At 39.7% G+C, this 20,255-nt stretch overlaps 1 protein-coding gene across 1 annotated transcript; it reads left to right on the top strand.

Annotated features, from left to right (window-relative positions):
* LOC592613 lies at positions 1–15,138 on the top strand. The gene is made up of 9 exons (XM_030990599.1): positions 1–2,430; positions 2,922–3,132; positions 6,228–6,538; positions 7,997–8,140; positions 9,097–9,285; positions 10,269–10,434; positions 11,340–11,463; positions 13,008–13,242; positions 14,381–15,138. The coding sequence occupies exons 1-9, from the start codon at positions 36–38 to the stop codon at positions 14,854–14,856; spliced, it is 4,251 nt and encodes a 1,416-aa protein (XP_030846459.1). The 5' UTR covers positions 1–35; the 3' UTR covers positions 14,857–15,138.
* The last annotated feature ends 5,117 nt before the right edge of the window (positions 15,139–20,255 follow it).

Below are 20,255 nucleotides of genomic sequence, written 5' to 3'. Positions count from 1 at the left end.
TACATGCAGAAAGTTTGCCTGAATCATTCTCCAAGATGCAATTAGAAAATGTAATTGAGACAGGAACTTCAGAGGGCTTTGAAATGTCTATAGTGGGTTCCCTGAGAAGCACAGAGCCAGTAGCTCCTCCGATGGGTCAACCAGGGGGTCAATCCCAGGTGATGAATGTTCATCCAGCCAGCCAGATATCCAATCGGTCAAGTCAAGGAGCTCTGAGGAAAAGGCCAGTAGGAAGTGTTCAGTCTGATCCAGATGTTTCACCACATCAGAAGCAGCGTATTCAACAGCCCATTGACAAGCCTCCAGCTAATGCTAAGTCTCCTACCACCAGTGGCCAAGTCGGAAGTGGCGAGCATGTAGGACATCCATCAGATGATGGATCCCTCGAACCCAGAGCTCCTCCAAGCAGTATCTCTCCAATTAATACAAGCTGCCCTCCTTCCGCCAGTGGCCAAGTCGGAATGGGCCATGTAGGACATCCATCAGATGATGGATCCCTCGAACCCAGAGCTCCTCCAAGCAGTATCTCTCCAACTAATGCTAGCTCCCCTCCTTCCGCCAGTGGCCAAGTCGGAATGGGCCATGTAGGACATCCATCAGATGATGGATCCCTCGAACCCAGAGCTCCTCCAAGCAGTATCTCTCCAATTAATGCTAGCTCCCCTCCTTCCGCCAGTGGCCAAGTCGGAAGGGGCCATGTAGGCGCTGTTGGTCAGTATGTAGAACATCCATCAGATGAGGAATCCCTCAAATCCAGAGCTCCTCCAACCAGTATCCAAAGAAATGATGGGATAGGATCACTCAAGTCCAACTTACCTGAACAGCCTTTCAATGTGCAACCTGAGTCAACGACTGGATCGGCACAACCACCAGATCCTCTGCAGCAGAGATCTCGCATGCAACAGCCTTCGGGTGATCAGTCAGTGGAACCACAAGCTTCTGGCATTCAAGATGATGATGATAGTGGGGGACTCTGGCTCATGAGTACACCACCAGATTCTTCACAGTCATCTAGACAGCCCTTCAAATTCAATGCGCAGCAAGAGTCTGTGCAGTCACGGGGTCGACCTGGCCACCCAACGCAAGCCTGGCCTGAGTCAACCACATCCAACCAATTTGGCAAAAAGAGTCCTCAGCATTCTTTAGTCAGTAACACGTCTGTTTCATTCACATCAAGTAGCATAGGATATGCCTCAGGTGGGGGGTCTATGAATATCAAGCAATGTCAAGAAAACATCCAAATAATTGAAGAAACAGGTAATATGTCTCTTGAAAATATTAATGAGCTTTTTTCACCTAAAGATAGTCTGAAAGATGGCATATCAATGAGCGGATGTTCTTCAGCTGACATTGATGGCATCACAGGTGATCTTTCTGAGATGAATTTAGAATATATGAGTGCTCCAGTAAACAAAGAGAAAAGAGAAGATGAGAAAGAGAAGGATGATGATGACGAGAAGGAAAAGTGTGAGATGGAGTTTGAATCGGAGGACGAAGAAGAAGAAATTCAGAACATGCCAGAAGCTACAATTAGTGCAAGCGACATCGAGTCAAATGTTCTTGATGATGAAAACATCTATCATGATGAGAAAAAGGAGGAAATGCCAGATGCTGACGTGGGCAGATTTGAAGCCAGTGAAGGGTCCTGGCCAGCTCTTGAGGTTGCACAACAGTTGAGTGACGAGAAGGCCAAGAAAGAAGAGGAAGAGGCGAAAATAGAGTATGACCCGACCACAGGCATAGAGAAAGTATTGTTCGAAAAGATGAAGGAACATCCAGAAAGTCTTTCGCCAGAGGAACATGACCTCATCAAGAAGCAAATGATGCAACATCTGCAGAAGAAAGCAAATCCAATGAAGAAGAATGAGCCTGAGATTCCATTTGATCAAGAGGGCCTGCTATCTGAATATCAGAAAGAGCTGGGGGTCCCTGGACTCCTGGGCTTCAACTACATCATATGCGCACCCAGTCGGACCGGGAAGGTCTTGACCGCCGCCATGGTCTGTAATCATCAGAGGAAAGTTGGCCTCATGAAGGAGGACAAGAAACCCTTCAAATGTCTCTTTGTCACCCCTGGGGATTGCGTCAAGGAACGCCACCGCAGAGCCTTTCAAGCAGTCTTCCCTCAGGGTTCCGTAGTTGCCCTGGACAACACCTCCAAGTTCCGGGAGGTCTTTGACCAGCCTTCCGTCTGCGTTGTGATGCTTACAGGCGTAAGGCTTAGTGTTGCCCTGGATGATGGAGACCTGAAATTTGTAGAGGTCCATACCATGGTTGTCGACGAATGCCACCTCGTCACGAACGATCATCCAGGATTTGGTGATGTTATCAAGCAATATTTACTGGAGAAAAAGCTTATCCTGGCCAGCAAAGCACCAAAGGGAGCCTGGACCTTAGGGAAACCTTACGGTGGAATCTCCCGTGTAATTGGTAAGTTTGCCTTGGTATTTCAAGCAATTTACTGCATTTAAAGGGACCAATCACTACTAGGCCTACATGTTTATGTACACTACATGTAGAATCAACCAATTTTTTTTATCCAGGACTGTGTGTGTGAACAACTGAATGCGAGGGAACTAAAGGATAACGTAAATCCCCATGCATGGCACCCAAGTAGGACATGGGTTTCTTGCATGTTAATTTGAGAACAGCTCTGTTTGCGGCAATATAGCATGCAACAAATGAAAACAGTGCTCGAACCTATGACTGTAAAATTCTACATACAATATCTGAAGGATATATTGTAAACACTCGCCAAGTTTCAAGGAGTTTGTACATGTCTGCAAGAGGGACTTATCATATCGTCTGTTTAGAGCCAGAAGGTTTCAGTAGTTAAAGCGTGTAAGTGAACGCCCTCTTGGGTCCATACAAGCTATAATCTGCCCCGTCTTTCAATAACTTTGTCTTGTTTTTTCTATCAGGTTTGACTCCTCATCTTGGTGCAGGAATGCGGCAGTTCTCCAAGGACAACATCGTCCAGCAGTGTGGCCTCCTGGACAGCAAGGGCATCCGGCGGATTGAGGACGTAGATAATCTGACCGATCTCCTAGACACCAACAAGCCACCCGAGATGGACACCATGCTCCTGACGGTTCCATCAAGATCCTCATCCTCTGTCAAAGGCACCTTCAGGTTGGTAGACCCATTTTGCAAAATGTATGTACAGTGTGAGTCCAAAAAAAGTTTACACCTAGAAAATTGCTAATAATTTTACAAATCATCTATGAACAATAAATTATTATATATCTTATGAAAGAGTGTTTTATCCCAAATTATTTGGCACCATTTTTGTGTGGTATGAGTTCACGCTTGGATGAACAGGAGGCATTGTTTGTGAGAGTGCAAAAATCGACTTGCGCCAAAGTTGCCTATGTGATGTTTGAATAAAACAATTGGAATTTGGGTATTAATTCGGTCTTTGCAGATCCAAATAACATCCCTAACAAAATTAATCATGCCACACATATCAAATATCAACGAACATTTGTGCACACGTGTGTGGGTGTGTGTGACTTTGCCCTTTGTAAAATGCATGCAATGCATTTCATTTGATACATTCATTTCATTCTCTCACTCCGCTAATCCCAACATAATACATACTGTAGGCATCACTTTGGCGCAAGTCGATTTTTGCACTCTCGCAAACGATGCCTCCTGTTCATTTTAGCGTGAACATATACCACACAAGAATGGTACCAAATGATTTGGGATAAAACACTCTTTCATAAGATGTATAATAATTTACTGTTCATAGATGATTTGAACAATAATTAGCAATTTTCTAGGTGTAAACTTTTTTTTGACTCACACTGTATATTAGTGTCTTTGTATGGGCAAGTCCAGGGGCCTGTTTCACAAAGCCTTTTTTCAATGACAAATGACAAAAAGCAGTGACAAATCTGCTGATAACCAATCAGAAGCAAGGATTTCAGTAGCTTATAACAAAAACTGTCATTTGTCACTGATGACAAGTTTTGTGAAACACCCCCCAGGTAGAGGTCATTTGGTGTCCTGTAAAGGCTTTGTTCAGATGTGGCGCGGTAAACTGCCCCACAAAAAGCTGCTATGGTTTTTTAACGTGTAAATGAATGGGAACTGAGCGCAATAAAGGACTTGCGCGTATTCACTGAGTTCTGTGTTATGAGACTGAGAAATGGGATCTTATGGAGCGTATTATGCTTAATGTCATCATCAAAAACTACCATGGTTCTGCTGCCTTATATCTGAAAGAGCCTTAAAGCTGATATTCTAAGCAAATAAATGTCCCTTAATTTGGTACCTATGGCAAGCATATGTTATTAATAAGTTTTTCAATTACATAGTATATCACAAAAAAATTCTGGCTACTCGAAATCCTTAAATGAAATGTCGAAAATATCCGCCTCTCTCTGCATAGAAAATCAGTCACAGCTCTGGTCTACTATATATGACATCACGTCCGGGAAAGAGTACATTTACGTACCCGGATATTCCATAGAAAGCATGTGCAGAGAGATACGATTTTCTGCTTATTTTTGTTTCAAAGGCTGAAAAGTCTAATAAATCATAATTCTATGTACAATTCTTTACCTTCCCCTAATATTTCATAGTATTAATATAAATTCCCCTTTTAAAAACTATGACATTTACATGCCAACGATGTACTATTAGTCAATATTTTCATCATGTCATTTATGTTTTGGTGTTGAAATCGGCCCAGGCACGGAGTGAACAGTAGCTGTCTGGTAAATGGAGCGTACCCATGCACAGTTCATTACCATACACCGATCTCCCGCTGGTTTCTTCTTCCTTTTCCCCATGTTTTTTGCATTCCTTGGCCCAACTCTTCTTCCATCATTCCATGCTGTGCATTAATTGTGCGATCTACCAATTCTGACACTGGTAGCCAGGAGCAAGTCTTTGTTAGTTGTTTTTCTTAGCTGGTAACGTCGCTTTCAATCTCTTGCAATTGCAGATAAACATATATCTAGCGCACGTACGTTCCATCACAAGCAAGCCGCGCCTAGAGCAGCGGCCTGGTCTGCTCGCTTCACGAACATTCGTGCAAGAGCCGCATCACTCGCGGATGAATATCGTTCGATCACTAGACGTTGTCAAAATATTATAGAGGAAGCGCGCTTGCACGATCTCGTGCAAGTTTGATATTTTACAACATAAAATGTTTAACTGGTACTGTATCCTTTTTTTTTGAGGCAGTCACACACATCTATGATAAGTACTATCATAGTTATAGGCCTATTTGTTTTACAAAACTGCTCCTAGATGACAAGACAATGCATCTGCCTATTCATACGTGCATGTTTCCCAAGCAGTAAACTTGTCTTAAATCTCTACCAAATGGGTGAATATGAGGATATGAAAAGAAATCAGCGACGGGAAAATGTTGCTTCGTTATTCTTCATTCAAATGAAAACAGAAAATCCATCAAATATACTCATTAACAACAACAAATCTAAGCTCTGACAGGATAGCATTTACGTAGGGATATCACTGCCATTCACTCTCACTGAGCCCATGAGTCCCGTTCGTGACGTCACGGATAGAGGCCCGACTCTACATGCACTTCCGGGTTTCAGACTTAGATAGTTTGGTAGAGTTTACTCGCATAAATTCACCATTCTAAACTTGTTTTTGTCAGTTGGACACCATTTAGTGTTATTCTGGGGATTGAAAGCTTTCTATTGATGTAATTATCTCATTATTTGGGATTGTTTTAGAATATCAACTTTAAGTCTATAAGTATTGTGCATTTATGACTGTAAATTGACATCAAATATATCATTTTATTTTATATTTGGTCTGATCCAAGCTCTATAAGGGTCTTTTCCTTTAACCATCAGATGTATGAAAATCTTTGATGCTGTTGGTAATATATGGGACAAAGTAGCTTTGGCATGCCCATATTCAAAGATGCTCAAATGAAAATGGGAGTTCCTATTTGCGTTTCGGTTCGCTCACACCAAGTTCGATAGAATTCTCATTTAAATGCATGTTCGAATCTTGTACACAGCAAAAACTTCCAGAAAGTCAGGTTGAAAGCCATCCTATTTGGGTTTCCTTGGAGTTTAGCCCATGAGCTGGGTGAGCATTCACTTCAGTATCATTCGGATAATTTATTTCAGAATTTTTCCCCCTTGAGGCTATTCATTTACATGTATCGTGTTAGAATGCATCTTATTAAATCCAAAATGCTTTATCCCTTATCTCCTTTATCTACATGCTTGCAGATCTGTGGTGGAGAAAATCATGAGTGCGATTGAAGAGAAGTTCTCCATTCTGCCTGAGACAGGAGGAGAGGGCGAGGAGAAGAAGCTAGCCCACCCTCCGTACGGAACCACGGCGTACACGGACTGGATCGTCCGTCTGTACAAGGAGTCGAGGCTATGCCGGGACGAGGGGAAGTACGCCCCAGCGATGTTCCTGGTGAAGCTGAATGAGGTATTGATGGTGAACGAAGACCTGCGCCCCAAGGAGGCCATGACGCAGCTCAAGGAGGTGGAGAAGCTTAAGACGGACCATGCTTTCAATGGATCATCAGGTAACGCTTCAGACATGTACGCAGTGAAACCTGTAATAATAATAATAGCTTGTTCTGATAAAGCCAGGGCTCAAATTAATTTTTTGTACACAGGGGCTCTTCCAAAAAAAAAAGAGCCCCTGTAATCATCCTCACAGGGCTCTTTTAGTACTGACGGGGGCTCTTTTTTTAATACAAATTTCCATTGAATTGGTGGTACCCATGATACTCCTAAATTCTTTGCTATTTCATCATTGTCAGCATTATTTTCCTCTTACAACTTTACAAGTTATAACATGCAGCTAATGGTCAGATCTCCTCCCTCTGTACAAAATTTCTGGTCCAAGCCCGTATAGTCACCGCGCCAACTGGTTTCCTTTTACTGAATTTAGCTTTCGGTTGATTTACTGGTCGAGGTTCATTATTTGCTGGTCTTTTGGAATTACCAGATTTCAGAGGATTCAAGATTTTCACAACCAAAAACTTTTCCACGTTTCGGTCCTTGTGCGATCGCCTCTATCTAGCTCCAGCAGATATAGAGCGGCAGCATGCACACCAGTATACTAATATACTAACATGCCAGATGGTCAATTTCTTATGTGGAGCTATGAGATCTTTACATCTGTGCACATGAAAATTGGTTTCCTTTCCAGCTAGGTTGACCCCCCTAGCTCCCGTACTATACCGGCCCGTTACATATCCACTCGACCAAGACACCGACAAAACCAACCAAGGGAGACCCAGAAAGTGGTTAATGTAATAACAGTTTCAATGAGAAACACCATTTCAGGGGAATCCAGGAAAAAATGAGGTCATTATACACAGATGACCATTCTACACAGGTGGTTGCTAAAGCAGGTTTGACTGCAATTGTAATTGCTGCGTAAGACACAGTAAGGCTTCGTGCCAAGAGTGATGATATTTTGGCAAATAGCCTGAACAAAAGATTCACCCCATTTTGATAGTCCATACTAACTGAAGATGTAATGCAGGTAATAGTTGTTCAAAGATGGTGAACCAGCATTTACATGAACTTCTCTTTTAATTCTATCCCCTAATATCATTGCTAATGATTTAGCATTACCTGCGCCTCGAAGGGGATAAACAAACTTCATAACAGTGACCCTTGGGCCTCAATTTCCTTTAATCCCCTCATTCTATATTCTACTCTATTTCTTCCTTTTTGTCTTCTTTCCCTTATCCTTATGTTCTATGTAATTTGTATGATATGTACATGTACAGTATGTATTATTTATTTATTCATACTTTTTATGCATTTTATATTTTGGTATGATTGTATTTATATTATAAGCTTTGTATAAGTTGTGTAATTTTATGTATGATCATCTGGAAGGAAAGTTTCTTCTTTTGCTTTGGAAGAAGACAATAAATTATATTCTATATTCTATTCTTTTACAAAATAATTGCATGACCATCACACAACTTTATTTTTTAATGTGATATTGATCTGTAATGCAGGAAGTAGATGTTATAGAATGGTCAATGAGCAGATACCGGAGCTAAAACGCTTGTCACAGACGGACCATGCTGGCCTTACACCCAAGCTGACGTGCCTGACTCAGAAACTAGCAAAGATCTACGGGGATGACCGAAATGCCCTAGGTAAGAATTCAAGCCTGGGGGGTGTTTCACAAAGATCCTAAGTTGATCTTAACAATTATGGAAAGCTGTTAGCATCTATGAAAATATTCTGTAAAAGTTATTTTAAAAGGCAAGAGTTGATTCAAATCATTCATATTTTCTATTATCAAGGAGATTCCATGTTCTTGATGTGGAATTTATAAAAAGTCTAAAATAGGCTTTTGAATATATTTTATTTTAAGACTACAATTGGCTCACCATAATTTTTAAGTCCAACTTAGAGTTAAGTTCGACTTAGGATCTTTGTGAAACACCCCCGCCCCCCCTGGTTTTCCGTTCTCTCAAATCGTCAATACTTACCCTATGAATTCAAACATTTATTCAACGTGGTTTATGATATATAATGTACATACATTGAACAGAAGCGTCAGAGGGTATGGAAATTCCTAATATCAATCAATTCTCACAATTCCTATGAATTGCCTCTCGATTGTGAAACCCCGGTATCAACACTTAGAAACTGACCTTCAATTTCTGCAGTTTTGGGGGCCTCCACCTTCTTTTGAATCCAAAAATGATTGAAATTTCAATGGATTTTGACATCCCACCCATATTTAGAATTACAGTTTGTCACTGTGATTAAATTTATTTCTGGAAATGGATGGTGCATCAAAGAACTCATGCTTGAGTGTGTAAATAAGTTTAAAAATGAACCCATTTCATTAGTTTATTATTCCTCTTTTTTTCTCTCTCCTTCCTTCCGGCATACATTTTTTAATCTCTACCTCATATTTTCCCCTTTTTTTTCCTTCTTTCCTTCCAAAACTTTTTAATATCTTCCTCATATTTTCCCTCTCTCTTTCTCTCCATCTATGTTACCTTCATTATTAATCTCTCTTCCTCTTTTTTTCTCACTCCACCGTCCTTCCTTCCCTCTCTGTCCTTCCATCTCCATCCTTTCCTCTCCCTCCTTGTAGGCCTAGTGATCTGCCGATGCCCAGCTGTTGCCAAGTACCTGTCCAAGATCATCAGCGAGAGCAACATCACCTTGAATAAGGGTATCCATCCAATTCACCTGGAGGAGATAGGAGAGTGTGAGGATGATGGGGAGGAGAGTCAGAAACTCGCTCAGCAAAGGGTTATCTTGGAAGACTTTAAAAGTGACGGTAAGTAGGTTACTCTCATAACTGGTACTGTGAAATCAGTACTCAAGTCACATCACTCTAAAGTGAACAAAATACCAGGGCCACATCTTATAAAGAAGTGTGATTGTATGATTATAATGATAGTTATTAGTGATGTTTGTTTTTGTATTAAACTTATGTCTTCCACATTTGAAACTCATCTCTATTAAACTCACTCTAGCATTGCTACCATTTACTGTAAAAAAAAAAATCATGACGCAGTAAGACCATCAAAATAACCTTGTTAAACGTAAAGTTATGCATTAGAGTGTTCTCTAAATTAATCAGATTCCACTGTGTGAATGAAAACTTGAGACTTGCATGAGTCTTGGTCCCGTACTGCCCCCACATTGTGCCATTTTGTGTCATGCATTCCTCCCTGCCAAAAATACAATATACGCCATGTTGTGCCATAAGTTCAGTTCATGCCCTAATGGGTGAGTCAATGTGGAGTCAGGTCACACATTGTCATGCTACGATGACGCCAAAGTTTAGCACTGTTCATGCATTATCACATGCTGGTAGACTTTGTTCCGGAATAGCCGAGCCAAGGTTGCTCATACCGGTAGTTCACGAATTGATCATGGAAATGAGCCAGAAATTATTAAAGTTGTAATGAATTTTTGAAAATAACAACATTTTGGAATACACTTTTTATACCCTGCACCACCATTAACACTTTAAAGCCATTAGCCATTAATACATTTTACATGGTTTAAACTTGTGAAATAAAAAGTATACATAGATATCCAGTATAATGGGTTTTTTTAAAGTGTTTTTAAAGATAAACCTGTGGAAATGGTGGGATCCACTAAAAAGCAGAGCTTGTAAAATGTGGATTATGTGGATAGTTGTTACGAAGGGTTAGCAATTCTCTGTGCATGTGACAAGTGTGCAGGCGGCGTAAGATGAAAGCTGTTGTTACTGTTGCTCTAATATATCCTTCATTTCTTTTATCGTTTCAGGGCATTACAATTTGGTGATCAGCACGGACTTTGAGCAGGTAGATCTAGAGCTACCCGACTGCCACTTTGTGATCCGGTACAACGTTGTGTGCGAAGAGGCCGGCACCATCCATTGGTCAGGCAGAAAGAAGACCAAGAAAGGCTCTTGCTTCTTCATCACAGAGAGGTACTTCAATAGAGTAGTTGTGGTTGTGGTAGTGGTAGTGGTAAGGTAGTGATAAAGGTACTGGTAGCAGGTAGTGGTAGTGGTAATGGTAGCTGCCGGGGTAGTTGTGGAAAAATATGGTATGGGTAGTTGTAGTGGAAGTAGTAGAGGGAGTGATAGAGGTACTTTTAGCAGTAATGATAGTGGTATTGGTAGTAGTAATGGTAGTTGTAGTGGTAGTAGTAGGTGTATTTGTAGTTGGAAGCGGTGGTATTAGAGGTAGTGGTACTGGCAGCAGTAATGGTAGTGGAAGTGGTAATGGTAATAGTGGTACTTGTGGAGATATAAGTTATGGGTAGTGGTAGTAATAGAGTGAATGGTAGAGGTACTGTTAGCAGTTATGGTAGTTGTAGTGGTTGTAGTAGAGATATTGGTAGTTGGAAGTGGTAGTAGTGGTAATGATAGTTGTGGAGATATTTGTAGAAGTAGTGGTAGTTGACAAGATAGTATTAAAGGTTGTGGTAGTTGCTTTGGTAGTAGTAGAGGTAGTGGTACTAGTATTGGTAGCATTAGTGGTAGCGGTAGTAGTGGTGGTAAATCTTTCATATTGAGCAGTTAGTTTCGCTATTTCTGCTCATATATAAATGTATTGTATGTACAATGGAGTCACAGCATTCAAATTCAAAAGATCATGCAGAACTACATCAAAGCGTTACTAATTACGCTGGTTCTTCAACAAATGTAGAGTATTTGTTTCAGCAACAGTTGCTCTGCATTTAATATCCTACTCTATTAAACCTGATTCCTAATTTTTCTGCTTAACCAACTTAATATCAGGGTGGGCTACTCCTTTGAAAATCAAACAACTGTCACAGTAACACATGTCGGGTCATGAAAGTAACTGTATGCTATCTTTTCCCATCTAGCGGAACAAGGATCTGCAGACAGGAGGAGACGAAGAGGGAAGCGTTGCAGGAACTCGAGAAACACCTCAAGGTTCTCAATGACATGGATGCCAAGCACTGGTATGACATCGTCGAGAACAAACAGGTGAGATGGAGAGAAATTTGGTTGTAAATATGGTAATTAATTAATTATAGGCATTTCTATAGCGCCGTCTATCTAGAAATTCTATTCCAATGCGCATTAGTTATTAGGCCGTTTAGACAAATATACATGTTTAGCGTCCCCGGCGGCTTCCTTTTGGGGAGCCGGCTCCTATTTTTGTTTGTTTTTTTTAAAGAAAAAAATCATGAAAAACATTGCTAAAATGGATCTATTTCTGATTTTAAAAAATTAAATTAAAAAAGAATGTCGGTGTCCATCTTGAAAAACAGCCCGACTGTCAGGGAAAATGTACCGAGCGGCCATTTTGAGCGGCCATTTTGAAAGAAAAAAAAAGGGCCTCCTCCTCCCTATTTTTTCAAAAAAACAGGACGTTAAGCATGTTTTTATTTCATTTGGCCTTACCCCGGCTTTAGCCCAGCTGCCATTACAGCGCTTCAGCATTTCAAGGAGTTAATTCCTGCCAGGTACCCATTTACCTCACCTGGGTCGTGTGTGGCAAATGAAGATTAATGCCTTGCCAAAGGACATTAGTGCTGTATCAGGGATTGAACCACCACCTTTGAATTTCAGTCAAGTGCTTAAACCACTCGACTACAACATTTCTGTGTGGTAGGCCAACTTCTAAGTATTGCACGTCCTAAAATTAGCAGAGCACACTTATTCGGGAGACTTCGGAGTCTGTCCAGGTTCTGCTTTACTGATACCCCCAAGCAAGCATCCACCGTAGTCAAGCCTGGATTGCACACGTGCACTTATGATGATAATAATCTGGATTTATATGGTGATTAAGACAACATACACTATGAATATGACGAACAAAGAAAGCGGACAAAATATACAGTTCCTCAGGTAGACAAAGGAACATCCCTTCACTGCTATTATGTAAAAAGGTGAATATCCATGTGACACCTGTTCTACACATTTTTACATAATAGCAGTGAAGGGATGTTCCTTTGTCTACCTGAGGAACTGTATATTTTGTCCGCTTTCTTTGTCACTGATGTTCATAGTGATACCGTCTCCATGCACCTTTACAGATATGAATAACCCGATCATCGGATTCATTCACGCACAATGTGCACCATCTCCACTCCCAGGGGAATATTCCTACCATATGGTCACAGTTAGGGTACATATGGCATTCGTCATCCGTCCAGGTCCCTATTACTCCCCTGTGTATGGAGTGGCAAATTTAGATTAATGCCTTGCCAAAGGACATTAGTGCCATGTCGGGATCGAACCCATGACCTTTTCATTTCAAGTCAACATTATAACATTATGTGGTTAGATGAGCAAGTGTGCGCTTGTAAAATTATGCTTGGCTGGAATGCTCCCCAGGGAGTGGAGAATGTGCATACATTGTGTGCGGGAAGCTTGAATCCGATGACCGGGTAATAATATATCTGTAAAGCGCTTAGACCCATTGTTGAAGTATTAAGAGCGACATAAAAGCCAAATATTATTATCATTATGACACATACACTGTATAACACAATCCAAACTCAACCTTCTTTTTATAAAAACAGTTCGCTTGCCTGAGAAGCGTCGCCCAACGTGACTTCGTGGTCAGCTTCCAACGCTTCAATCGACGAGCGGCGGACTACACCCTCGTGTGCCGGAACTGTCGTAAGTTCATCTGCAACGCCCACTTCCTGCTGAAGCGAGGCACCCACGTGTCCTGCCAGGACTCGTCTATCAAGGAACGCTTGAGCATCGCCGGACTGACCACACCCATCAGAGGCAGTGATGATGATACGACTGGTATGTCAAATCCGTATTAGGCCAACCTGGGGGTGTTTCACAAAGATTCTAAGTTGAACTTTACTCGAAGTTGGATGTAATTATGGAGAGCTATTTGCAGTCTTTAAATAAAATATATTCAATAGCAAAAAATCAAGTATTTTAGAATTTTTATAATTTCGTCTTCAAGAACATAAAATCTCCTTGAAAAATAGAAAATATGAATGATTTGAATCAACATTTGGTGCTTTTTAAAAAAAATAACTTTTACAAAATATTTTCATAGATGGTAACGGCTTTCCATAATTGTTAAGTCCAACTTAGAGATAAGTTCAACTTAGAATCTTTGTGAAACACCCCCTGATATTAAACTTGTATCAAAACAGAACATTCCAAGAGATGGTTTCAGTTATGGTTTTTTCTTCAAATTGAATTCAATCAAATTAAATGGAATTGAGATGGTTATCGAAAAAAAAGAAGAAGATATGCATCCGAAAGCTGATTCTGTTTGTGATATGAAAATAGGACAAGTACCCCCTGGACAATCACTCCCCAGCCGATCATTACCTGGCCAATTACCAGCGGGACAATTGCCCACCCGTGGAAAATTACCCCTTAGGACAATCACCCCCACCCCCCCCCCCTCCTGTGTGTGTGTGCTCAGGTGGTGGGGGGGGGGGGGTGAGGCTCGCACATGATATCTTTTAGCAATTGTCATAAGGGGTAATTGTCCATGGGGGAAGGGGGTAATTGGTCTAGGGGATTATTTTACGGGAGTTAGTTGTCCTTGGGGGTAATTTTATGAGGGTTAATTTTAAAATTCATCCTACATATGGCATGAGATGAGAATATAAACAGTTTTGTGCAGGTGTGTTTTATATGATAACAAGAAGCTGATAAAATCTTATAAGTTTATATTAGATATTAACTCCACAGTTCATGAACCCACTTTAAATTATAAGAAGAATGTGATTTTGTTTTCCTTTTTATATCATTCAACAAAAGAGAAATTCTTCAAATTTGAATTGTCATCTACCGGGCGAATGCATAGAGAAGACGACGTTGCGTTGCATTTGTCTTGTTTAAACTTGTAGTCTAATGTGTATGAAATGTGCCATATAAAGGTGTTATAATCTGTGCTGGGTTTATCTTGTACTAGGTGTCCTAAAGTGCACTGGGCAGAAGGACGGGCAGCCTTGCCAGAACAAGCTGGGACTCGCCATCGACTTCAAGAGGCTGGAGATCGAGGAGGGGTACGGGCTGGACGCCAAGGGGTTCTTCTTCAGCTACCTCGAGGGACTGCATGCCGATTACGTCGGTAAGGAGTTCGACCAGTGGGACGACATCGACTTCTTCATCTACTTGGAGGACAGGAGCGACAGACGAAGAAGCGGAGGAGGAGGAGGAGGAGGGGATGACGATGATGACGGGATGGATGATGATAATCAAGGTGGAGGATCGGCGGATGGAGGGGATTGTAAGAAGAAGGAGAGCGGAGCATCGAATGTAGGGAGTGGAGGAGGAGGGGGAAGGACGCAGACGAGAGAAAGAGCCAGAGGGGAGGAGATGGAGACGGAGAATACACCAGAGAGTAGACAGAGAAGACCAAATCAAGATAAGAATGTAGATCGCTAAGTAGTCAACATTCAATATAGGAGGATAAAAGAATGAATATGTATGAGAAGAATTCTTATATGAAGTATAAGAAGGAACATGTATGAGAAGAATTCTTGTATGAAGTATAAGAAGGAATATGTATGAGAAGAAATCTTATATGAAGTATAAGAAGGAATATGTATGAGAAGAAATCTTATATGAAGTAAAAGAAGGAATATGTATGAGAAGAATTCTTATATGAAGTGTGAAAGAATGAATATGTATGAGAAGAATCAATATGTATGAGAAGAATGAATATATGAAGTATAAGAAGGAATATGTATGAGAAGAAATCTTATATGAAGTATAAGAAGGAATATGTATGAGAAGAAATCTTATATGAAGTAAAAGAAGGAATATGTATGAGAAGAATTCTTACATGAAGTGTGAAAGAATGAATATGTATGAGAAGAATGAATATGTATGAGAAGAATGAATATATGAAGTATAAAAAGGAATATGTATGTGAAGAATTCTTATATGAAGTATATATAAGAAGGAATATGTATTTGAAGAATTCTTATATGAAGTATAAGAAGGAACATGTACATGTATGAGAAGAATGAATATGTATGAGAAGAATGAATATGTATGAGAAGAATGAATATGTACAGTATGAGAAGTATGAATATGTATGAGAAGTATAAATATTCATAGGTTATGTGTGGTTCATATAGATCCCTGTTTGGGTGGAAATCAATTATATCAACTGTTTAGAGCCAGAAGGGCATTTAAGTTAACTAATATTGTTTTACACAGTGTTATCGCCCTTCTGGTACTCAGTTTTTAATGAAGGATAACACATGCCATATCTGTCTTTGTGATTTGTTGGGTTTCTTTCTTTCTTTGTTTTTTGTGGGTGTGTGTATAAATGAACAGCAAGTTAGGAAAAAAAAGGTAGCTGTCTTAACAAACGTCCTATGTGTACCTACTACCTGTGTGTTATAAGATACGGCAATGTGAAGCGCACTATGTGTATGTCATCATTTTTTTCTTGAATGCCACTGTTTATTATGTCTTATGTGAACACACCTTATTCATATTCTTTTAATATATGATTATGAATCTGTGTGATGTAAGTAGTTAGTATTTAACTGATTTTTTTCTTCCAATTTTGAAATGTGTCCCTGTTCAAGACTGACCGTAAAGTCTATGAGACAGATCAAACGTGTGTGTCTCAGGTGATGTAAATTACATGCGAGATTATGATTATATTGTCAATCTTCAGTGTTAAATTCTAATATTTCCTATCAGTGCATATCTTTCTTTGGATTTGATAATGTGCTCATTTGTATTGAGCACAGTTAAGTCAATTTGAATACTAGCTGCACTATAAATGGATAAGTCTGTGCTCTTCACCGCGTGGACTAAAATTGAACCATTTTTATTTTTTTGTTAATAAAACTTTATTGAACAAAAATCAAAAAAACTATTTACAGAATTATGCAAAGTAGCAGTGTAAATAAATTATTTGGATTGGAAGCATATACACTCATCACAAAGATCAATTCTTCCCCTTTTTTAAATGTAAAGGGGGTTTGGTTTTCTTCTCAGCAAGAAAATATTCAAATCCTTGTTGGATTTCAGCTAAACCTGATAAGCCCTCAATATTAGGGAAATCTTATTGAAATCCTCACTTATACTATCTGGTGTCCTTTTTTGGGAATTGTTGCTGACACTCAAGTGATTTCATGTATTTGATTCACTCATCATGAGTAAAATTGGTTAAACATATAGACCAGGCCTGATATAGACAATGCTATTTATCTGCTGTGAATTGACTTTGCCCTTGTATAGAAAATGTCACTTATTAGCAGGAATATATGAAATTCTGCATATTTTTCCTCATGATTTGAAATCAGCTACATTTTTGAAAATGTTACAAATAGTTTTGGTGGAAAAAGGGAGTTATAAAAGTGTCATATTATTATGATTACTCATTTTCAATTAATTCAAGTATGTGGATTGGAACATGTTTAATGTACATACTGTATATATGCCGTCAGGGTTCTTGTTAATAGCCGGCAACCGGCTATTTTTTCCGGCTGTAACGGCAATCGTAGCCGGCTGTAAGCCTCTCCAAAAAAAAATAATAATAATACAAAAATCACATCATATTCGGTCAAGTCCCTATCTCAAACCCTGCTGGTCTTCAGACTGTCGGGCTGAGCATTCCCAGCCCCGGACTATGGCACAAATTGGGTCATCCTGATAAACAGAGACCACTAATAAACAACATAAAACATGTCTTATTATTCCTCATCTGAACTTGATATCATGATTAACCTTGCAAAGTTACTCTGTGAAGATAGCTGATCTGTGAGTGTTTATATATGCCTTTGCAATGCAATGTTTGCACATGGTCAGGGAGAGAGCTCCCTGCATGTATCATTGCCATATGAAATTATGTGGAAGTGTGTATCACACACACCCAAGACACACCCTGCAATGAGCTGATCCAAGTTAGTGACCAATGAGGAAGGTTCTCTAGCTATGTGGGTGGAGTTTGATACCAGCATAAATTACAGGTTGGTGACCGCGCGTGCTTTCACCGTACCCAGTTCAGTGGGAGGTCAAGAAGCCACGCCCACAAGTGTGCATGTGACAAGCATGAGCTCTCCATCTGTGTGTATGTACAGTGTATTTGGGCGCCGGAGGTTTGTGTGTACATGTGTGTGTGACTGAGAGAGCACGCATGGGCTAGCATGTCCCTGCATGTCCCTGCATGGACGAGGCAGGGACATGAGTAAGACAAGTAAGACAAGTGAGACTCGATAGAAAGGATGGCTGTGTTAATCGGCTGAATTCTCGCTACCCCAAATAGCGATTCTGCCGAGATCCGGGGAAAATCCTGAAAACGCGCGTTGCATTATGGGATAGCTTTTCGACATTACAGCTTCCTGTGCAGGCGTTCGTGATCACAACCCTCTCTTTCACGGTAGAGTTTAACGGCCTTTTGTGCTAAAGTCACTAATTCTGCCCGAAGCTTTCCATTGCATATTATAATCTGTACAAATTACACTGATTGGCATCGATTTTAGCGTGCGTGAAAACTCTGCACAGCGAACACAGGCGCTAGCGCCAGCGGGATGGGACTCTATACCGGAAGTTGTAGTGACGACCCGAGAGAGTGAAAATTACCTCGTCTCGCGAATTTCGAGATTTTCGTATCTATTTAGGGTAGCGAGAATTGAAGAATGATCAAAAACTTAAATTACTCACAATATCCAAGACTTTGTTGATTGATATGTCTAAAAATTCAATTATTATTGTTATCAATATTTTTGTATTTTATTTATATATGAACATTATTTTAGGGGGCGAGTCGGCAAGGGATGGATATTAATATTGAGAGAGAGAGAGAGACTCGGGGGAGAAGGGATGTGAGAGGAACTGACCATCGAATGTGTAAACATTTAGAAAGTTGTGAGCTGAGAGTGCAGTAATAAGAAAAGGTACATGAGCGATGAACACATTGCAGAGAGAAGGGAATAAAGAGGGTGAGAAAAGAGAGAAGGGGGCTGGTTGTTTTATTGTTTACAAATTCATTCATGGGAATTACTGCTGCCAGAAAGCTGGCGCGCAGCGGCCAGGGTGTAACATTACACTGCGGTTTCTTTGATTATCTTTATCATCGGCTATTAGCACATTCCAAAATGTATGCAAATAACGGTTAACCGGAGCGAGAAATGCTAAACGGTTTTGATGAATGCGGTCGGATAACCGTCGGTTAAACAGTTTGACTCAGGCCTAGTGTGAAACTGTGATTGATTTGGCGATGCACGATTCGATTCAGAATACGAGCGCTGCACAACCGGTGCGGCACGCTATACACATACACCAGGGAATAATTTTCCTGGTATCGCATCGCAATTTGCTATGCATTTTTGCATGACTGCTATACAAAATATCTTTTGTGTAGCAGTTTTCTTCCATAGAAATGTACAGAATTTCATTTGAAATATTTATCCATCAGCTGAAATTGCTAATCAAAAAATTTCTAATTGCTAATCAAAAAAATGCAAGGGACTTCGCGCTTCGCGCTCGTGATGTGCGCTTCGCGCACATGGTGATGTGCGCTACGCGCACAGAGATTTTTCTTTTGCAATTTTAGTAGCCTCCTGTAAATCATAAATAGCCTGCTATCAGAAAAATTAACAAGAACCCTGGCCGTACATGCCAACATTTATATTGACTTCCATATTTCTGAAATTTCATATGGTTTGCGATGTACATGTTAATCTTCATTGTTTTAAATGTCTAACATTGTGAAATGTAAAAGGAAAAAGAAAAATGTGAAATATTGTGAAAAAAATACAACTCAAGGTTTTGACATCTATAGTTCACTTTTATTGCCACTCTTTCAATTTGCCACTCTCAACCCAGGTTTGTAAATGTCTGCCTGGGCATCGTAACACAAAGTTTAAAGCTTAAAAATTGATCATACAATTGAATTTTGTGATTGATTGCACATGGAGATCAATGCAATCAACTGCACCACACTGCCTCCTATTATTTTCAATAGTACCACCATCACTTATAAGTATCTCTTATTTATACAGTTACTTCTTTGCGGGACATAGTATCCTATTCACATTATATTATTGACTCCAAATCAATAATAATGAACAATAATCATCAAAATTTTGATCATTCAGTGTAATGTAACTTTTTTGTTTGCCTGTTGCCAGTCTGTGTCTGCTACGCATTGGTATGATGTGGGTATAAAGCTATTGATCTGCCGTTTACAATTTTTACATTGTGTTGCGTATATGATTTTTATATTTTACAGAATCTGCTGTGCTGACGATTTTATACTTCTGAATGCTCACTATATACCATGAATTTGATATGTTTGCAACACCTCAGCGAGAGTTATACATTTTGCAACTGAGGGATTTTTTTTTCCTTAATCACCTGGTAATGTGATATTTTAATTACATGTGAAGAGATAACAAAATTGTATGGCAACATTTTATTACCCTTTCCTGAGCCAACCAGAAATGGTCCATATAATATATGTTTGCCTTAAAATTGGTTGTACATGACAAATTTGTCATTGCTGTGTTTCATGTGTATTTAATGTATGAGCCTTACATTTGTATTTTATTTCAAATAGTTGTATATTAGACCTTTCTCTTGCTTCCAATATAGTCATATGTCTATTAAGCACTTTAACACAAGCAGTTGAAAAAAATATATGTTTTACATAAAAGATATAATCATAATGGTGTATACTAGTTAGTGATCCATGAATTATTACAAATTGTGTGAAATTACATGTTCTACTTCCTCAGAAAATATGTTGTTATACTTACTATTGCCTTTAAAAAAAAATTATTGCATAGTTTCAAAAATAAGTTGATGCACACTTTCTT

The sequence above is a fragment of the Strongylocentrotus purpuratus genome, unplaced genomic scaffold (assembly GCF_000002235.5).
Source record: "Strongylocentrotus purpuratus isolate Spur 01 unplaced genomic scaffold, Spur_5.0 spur5_scaffold_19, whole genome shotgun sequence".
In the NCBI taxonomy this organism is placed as follows: Eukaryota; Metazoa; Echinodermata; class Echinoidea; order Camarodonta; family Strongylocentrotidae; genus Strongylocentrotus; species Strongylocentrotus purpuratus.
This window is presented reverse-complemented; position numbering and strand designations above follow the sequence as displayed.

Excerpts from the sequence above, each read along its gene's own strand:
- LOC592613 (XM_030990599.1), top strand. The coding sequence starts at position 36 with ATGCAATTAGAAAATGTAATTGAGACAGGAACTTCAGAGGGCTTTGAA. Across the intron at positions 10,435-11,339 it reads TGCTTCTTCATCACAGAGAG|CGGAACAAGGATCTGCAGAC; the intron begins GTACTTCAATAG and ends TTTCCCATCTAG. Across the intron at positions 13,243-14,380 it reads CAGTGATGATGATACGACTG|GTGTCCTAAAGTGCACTGGG; the intron begins GTATGTCAAATC and ends ATCTTGTACTAG.